The sequence below is a fragment of the Gymnogyps californianus genome, chromosome 27 (genome assembly GCF_018139145.2).
Source record: "Gymnogyps californianus isolate 813 chromosome 27, ASM1813914v2, whole genome shotgun sequence".
NCBI lineage: Eukaryota > Metazoa > Chordata > Aves > Accipitriformes > Cathartidae > Gymnogyps > Gymnogyps californianus.
The window spans coordinates 2,339,831-2,346,187 of record NC_059497.1 but is presented as its reverse complement, the minus strand read 5'-3'; the positions used below and the strand labels follow the sequence as shown (position 1 = coordinate 2,346,187).

At 48.3% G+C, this 6,357-nt stretch overlaps 1 protein-coding gene across 1 annotated transcript; it reads right to left on the bottom strand.

Annotated features, from left to right (window-relative positions):
- Window positions 1–314: 314 nt before the first annotated feature.
- Window positions 315–3,636, bottom strand: IL10 (interleukin 10). Its single transcript, XM_050911487.1, has 5 exons — window positions 3,478–3,636; window positions 1,978–2,040; window positions 1,517–1,669; window positions 711–776; window positions 315–407 (listed from the first exon to the last, which is right to left on the bottom strand). Exons 1-5 carry the CDS (start codon window positions 3,634–3,636, stop codon window positions 315–317), a joined length of 534 nt encoding a protein of 177 aa, XP_050767444.1.
- Between the last annotated feature and the right edge of the window lie 2,721 nt (window positions 3,637–6,357).

The window sequence follows — 6,357 nt, the reverse complement described above, 5'->3', positions numbered from 1 at the left end:
TGAAGCTATGAATAAAATAGCACTATCAAAACCAGTATTAAAATATTGAACAATAAATAGTTTTTTACAGGCTCATCACACTTTTCTTCAAAACATATTGTAAACATAAACACTGAGGTATTAGAAGTAATAAATATTAAATTCTGTTGTTAAAAAAAGAACTTTTAAATACAATACTAAACTGGAAGTTATTGACCTGTAATTCTTGACTTGAACCCTAAGATAACTTAATCTCTTGTGTGCTTTTGCAGCCTAAAGTGATTTCTGAAAAAATAGTAGGATTTTGTGCGAAAGATGCAGACCCATGGGCGTTTTCACTTCCTTCTCTTCATCAGCAAGTACTCTTCGATGTAGTTGATGAAAATGTCGAACTCTCCCATGGCCTTGTAGATTCCATTCTCGTTCATCTGCAGGTGAAAGCCAAGTCTGTTTAAGTCTGAATGTGACGATATACCTGATGTACAATCGCTAGACATATTCTCCTTCCACCAACATCTCCAGCTTCTCTGCCCAGCCCCTCAGGGGAACCCGCCGGCGGCTCCTTTGAGCATCGCTCTCTGGATTTCTCTGCCTTAGGTATTTATATAATTAAAGACTTTTTTGGATTCTGTTCTCTGCCCTAAGTTGAAACCGGCAGCAAAATCTACTGCCTTGCCTGGAACGGCGGGTTCCTCCCGACCTCAGCGCAGCCACGCAAGCGGGGACCTTACCTTATCGAACGTCTCCTTAATGTGCTTTATGGTTTTGCTTCTCTTCTCGCACGTGAAGAATCTGTGCTGCAAAGGGACAAGAGCAACAGCTTCAACCACACAGATTTCCTTCCTGGGGCACGCGACAGCGGCTCTCCCCTCCTCCTGCCCCTCGTCACTGCCGCCCCGCCGGTCTCCACCTTCCCCTTCCCCACGTGTGGCCATGGGGCTCTCTGGGGCAGCAACCACGGCTGCTTTGCACCGTGCACTGACGAAAGGAACCCGGCGCCGCCCGAGCACGGACCCCGAGCCCTCTCCCAGCCCCGTGCCCCTTGCTGCCGGCCCCGGGTGAGGGCAGCCCCGCGGTGCTCTCTGCCCAGGGCAGGGTTCGCCCCGTCTGACTCAGCCTGCGGCAGGTGATGGGGTCACGGCCGCACCAGGCATTTTGGGAGGCTTTGTCGCAGAGCCACGCTGCTCCGGCAGCCAGGTAAGGGATAGACCCCCCCCCCCTCCCTCCCCTTATCTCTTCAGCCAGATTCTGTTGGGTGCGGCTGGCTGCAAAGAAGCGGTGCTCTTGAACAGAGCCTCTGAATCATTTTTATTTAACTGATGAAAGCCTGGAGAGCAGGGGCTAGGAGAAATCCCATCCCTATGGGGTCTGCCTGCCCGGAGCCCTGCTCCTCTGCACCATCCCAACACCCATGCTTCTGCCGCCTGCTCCCGGGGAGACCCAGCACCCACTCCCCACCCTGCTGCTGGTCTGGGACTGGCCCTGTCTCACCGGAGCACTGGTTTCATCCCCCCCCGTGATGCTGAACCCCACTCACACAGCGCCTCATCGTTGCCTTCAGGCTCAGCAGCAGGTTGCCCAGGTCGCCCATGCTCTGCTGGTGGTGCGTGCTGGTCCTCATGGCACTGGGCAGGACCTCCTCTGTGTAGAACCGCATCATCTCCGACACCGACTGGCAGCCGAAGTTCCCCTGGGGTGAGAGGAGGTAACCACGTTGGGGCTGGCCACCAGCACCAACGTGCGTGGGTGTTTTTAAAAATCAAAATCGCGGTGGTGGTCAGAGCGCTCGCAGCATGTTCGCACCGCTCGCTGCGGCAGCGATGTGGGGGGAACCGTGCGTCAGCCCTGCCGCAGACACACGTCTTGCTGCTTGGTTGGAGAACTGTCCTTGGGTGACATTAGGAAATGCCTCAATTTCCAATCTGCTTCCTTTCTTACAAAACACTGGCTAAAGGATGAAGAAGGATGAGAGACTTAGAAGAGAATTATAATTCTTACCTTAAATTCATCCAGCAGTTCGGAGCTGAGCAACTGGATGCTAAGTTCATCATCTTTTGATTGCTGTAGAAGGATGCAATGGAAACATGAGCTTTACTTAGGCAGGCAGTCAACACGATTTTTCCCTTTGCCCTACCAAACAGTCGTTTAGCTTGTTTGCATTTATGGTCTCACTGAAGCGAAGGCAAAGAGCACCCAGCACGCTTGTGTGCGTAGCACAGTAACACCAGATACAGGAGTCACCAATTCTTTGGTCCATAATCTTGCAGTGCAACTACCGTCAGGTCAAGAGAGCAAGATAATGAAATCACAAACTTCAGTACCATCGATTTCGTTAATGTGAAACTCCTCCCGCCACTGCCAGCGCCGCACGCTCGCTTCAGCTGCAGAGGGTGTTTATGTAAGAGTGCTGATGGAAACCCCACCGCTCTTCGGATAGGTGTCAAAGTTATGGCAGCCCCTGGAAGCGAGGTGTCCACCCCAGCCTGTCTGCCCGCGGGCTCGCCAGGGCAGGAGGGTTTAATCCTGCTGTTTGTTTTATCTCTGTAAGTCTCCAGTCGATGGGGAAAAGGGATCTGCAGAGGGGGTTCGTTCTTGTGGCGCCTCTGTTGCACCATCAGCTCTGGAAGACCAGGGAGCTGCAGTGGGGTGGGCTGGCACCACCCAAAGCACCACCCCATGGCACCAAAGTACTTAAAAGCTTTCCTGAGAGGGTAAAAATATTCCTTCCCAACATTAACTGGGCGATTTACAGCAAGCTTTAAATCTAAAGTCTTGGCTGTGTTCATTTGATAATAAATACAAGCCATGACATTAGCTTGAGATTTAATCTGGAGAATTACCTTTTTATTGCTAAAACACACTGGCATTAACTAAAATAGTAACAAAGATGTGACCAACAATCTCTATCAGTACTGATGCAATGACAAATGCTCCGAGTATATCTTGTGCTGCTTTCTCAGCAAGCCCAAGGCTCCTGTTAGCTGCAATGCAGAGCAGTGACCTTTTACAGGCACCAAAGCAAGTGCTAGTTACTGTAGCTTTTCTCCTGTCATAAAATACCATGTTCAGGCTTTTGTGGTTCTTTCAAAGAAAAAGTCTGTAGCAAAAGATTTCCCTTTTCATCTAGCATTGACTTCAGCGAGGCTGGACCTCGTTGCCCTGAAGAAGGGACTATTTCCTTCCTATTAATTCAGTGAATAATTTGGTCTGCAACATTTAGGGGAAAGTCTAGCTAGTAAGGTTCACAAAGATTCATTATGAAATCTCTTGAGTTCATTGTAACTAAAACCAGGAAGAAAACTCTTGTATGTTGTCTCTCAGCGAGCAATGAAACTGAACTTCTCTTGCTCACCCCCGCCAGCCCGTAACACAATACACGACCAAATCATTTCTGCCGGGAGGAAGCTGTCTTCCCCCTCATCCAAATCACTGAACTTTGCAAGAAAAAAAAAAAAAAGCAAACTGAGAAGGAGAAGAGACTAGCAGGGTTATACTTACAAAATAATCCTTAATTTCCTCAAACTTCATCCTCAGCTCTTTGAGCTTTGCAGGCAGGAGCTCCGAGAAGTGGAGGCAGCTGGGCTCGGCGGGCGAGCACCTGGCAGGCAGGGTGCTGGCAGCCAGGAGCAGCAAGACCAGGGCTGAGCAGGTTTGCATGCTGTGAAAATGAGCTTCTTGCCTCTTGGTCCAGCTCTCGGTTGAATTTCACAGGAGGGTAAAAAGCCGATCTGCAGCCTTCACCTTGATGGAGCCCCTAATTTATACTCTCAAAACATCGCTCAATTTCCTCTCCCCATTTCCTGGCGAGCAATATTGGGGTTTTAAGTCATTCATTAAAACCAAATGTCACTTGGGTTTCCCGTCAACTTGGGTTTCCTGTTCTCTTGACCCCCCTCCTCTCCTCACACCCCATCAAATCTTTTGTGCTTAGACTCTGCATTTTTTTTTTCATTGCTTGCTTCTTGTAAATTTAAATGTGGCTAAAGAGGAAAGCTTCAGATATAATGCGAAGAAGAAAAGGTGTTGTGTGAGGTTACTTCTGCATTCTCACAGTTACTTTTTATTTTTAGATGAATGCCCTATTGTTAGAGGGAAAAAAATTGTTTCTATTTTTAAACCTCCATATCAAACGTGCACTTAGGATCCCCAGCACCACGCATAATTCAGCAGCATTGCTTTTAATGAACCTGCACAAATACACTGTCACCTCCTTTGGCATTCTAATGCTATACTGCAAATACACAAAATAATCTTAAATCTTAATTTTTAATTATTTTTTTTCAGTTAACACATATGTCTGCTGAAGTCGATGCGAATTTTCACCGCCTTCAGCAAGCTCAAAGACTATGCTCCCAAACTTCAGCTGGTGTGGTGCCTGAACGCTAACAGGATTAGTTCTGTGATGTGCTGGGATGCGGTGGAGGAGCCCAGCCCGGCTGGGATGCGTGGCTGCTCAGGTCCCTCGGGGCTTGTGCCCGGCTGCTTGCCCACAGCAGCTGGCTGGGAGCAGGGTTTGTGCCATGGGAGCCACTGTTTTAACATCAGTGGGTGGTGGTAAAGTGTATAAGCAGGTCACGAATATTCGTGTTTCTGTCTTTTTAGTCCTATTTCGTTTCCTAGAAATGGACACGAGCCCCATCCAAGCAACCCTGTGCTGGCTCTATGAACTGGGTGTACTGTGTTAACTGAGACTTACTGTCCCAGCTCTGATAAAATTACCATTTTAGAGCTGAAGATAATTCCTCTGACGTCCCTCTTGTTTTCCGCTTTCCTCTCTTTCATGCTTTCTTTCTATATATATCAGTACACACACCCCTGCTTCCTTGTGATAAAGATTTCACTGACGAATCTGGGAATCTTTTAGCCAAGAAAGAGAAAGTGGAGATGAATTTGGCCTTCCTAAAATCATCAGGTTTTCTTTGAAAGCTCCTGTGTTATTTTGAAATAGTGCGTTCTTCCCAGCCTGCCTCCAATACATTGCTTTGGACAAATCACTTCAATTCTCACAGCCTTCACCGCACTGAACTTAAAATAAGTTGAATTTGCAAACCTCTGTGAAGAAACTTGTTGCAAAAAAAATGCTGGAAAAATGCAAAGTATTGTTTGTTACCATATATTTAGATTTTTTAAAAAATTTTATTTTATTTTTAGGAACAAAAGAGAGGAATGTTTGGTGTACGTATGAATGAGTAAGAGTAAAGGGGATGAAACAGTAATTGAAGGGTTTGAGGCGGAGACAATGTGGGATTTTGTGCTCTGATTTGTTTTCCTTTTGTTGTTGATGTTGCCTGTTCCAGAGGAGATGAGGAAGCCTGCTCCTGGTGAATCACTGCAGGCACACTAGTTGATCTGAATCACAGCATGTGTCATGTATTTGGTGACCCGGTTTTCTTCCCCTGCCCTAACGCAGCCACCAGCAGAAGCTATGAGAAAGGAGAAGAGCGAGCAGCAGCAGATGGCTCAGACAAAACCAAGTAGTTTTCAAGTCAACCCGTTTCCACTGATAGGATCCCACCTTTCTCTGCTTCCCCCTTGGCTCCCACCCTGGGAGACTTTTTGCTTATTTTGGATTAACTCGAATCTGCCACGGGTCGATAAAGCTTCACTGCCAAGACCTGGACGGCTGCTTAAGTTTCATCAGGGCATCGAAACTGATGTGGCAAGGTCAGTGGGTGTGAGGCGGTCAAGAGGCAGTGCCCCGGGCGCGTCCGCAGGCAGCCTGGCCCTGGACCAAAGCCCGGAGCTAAACCTGCTCCCTTGGGTGAAGGATGCAGCCCCAGGCACTTCTCTGCAAATTGGGTCCCCTGCAGTGGAGGGGTCACTCTCAGCCTCAGCTGCAGGTTTAGGTGCTGGTATTTTTGTGGGATGCAAAGCAAAGGGTCTTTGGGCACACGGGAATCTCCCCCGCCATCAGCGGGAGCCGGTGCAGCAGCGGCGCGGCGCTGGGAGCCCTCCTTCCTTCCTGCCGAGGAGCTGAGCGCTCATTTCCAAACTTCTCTTATTTTGAGCAATCTGTGGGTCTCCATGAAGTCATTTCAGTTTGACACCCAGAGCATGCAGAGCGGTTCTCAGTCTTGAGCAATTCCCTCCTCCCTGTTTTGGAACCTGGTTTGTATTTTTTTTTTTTTGGGGTACGAGCGTAAGCCAGATGTGTCCATTCCACAAAGGAAACTCTGGCCTGCGCACGGATGATACTCTGCTGTGTTTACCTGTGTTTCCTTTGCCGTGTCAGAGATCTTGACGGTGCAGTTTCACTCTGACTCACTCTTGCTTACTGCTGTGGAAATGCATTGACTCTGCAGTACTACGAAGCGGTTGCATGAATGAATAAAGCACCTTTTCCTAAAGAGTGTCCGGGGCATGTGGGTGTATTTCTAA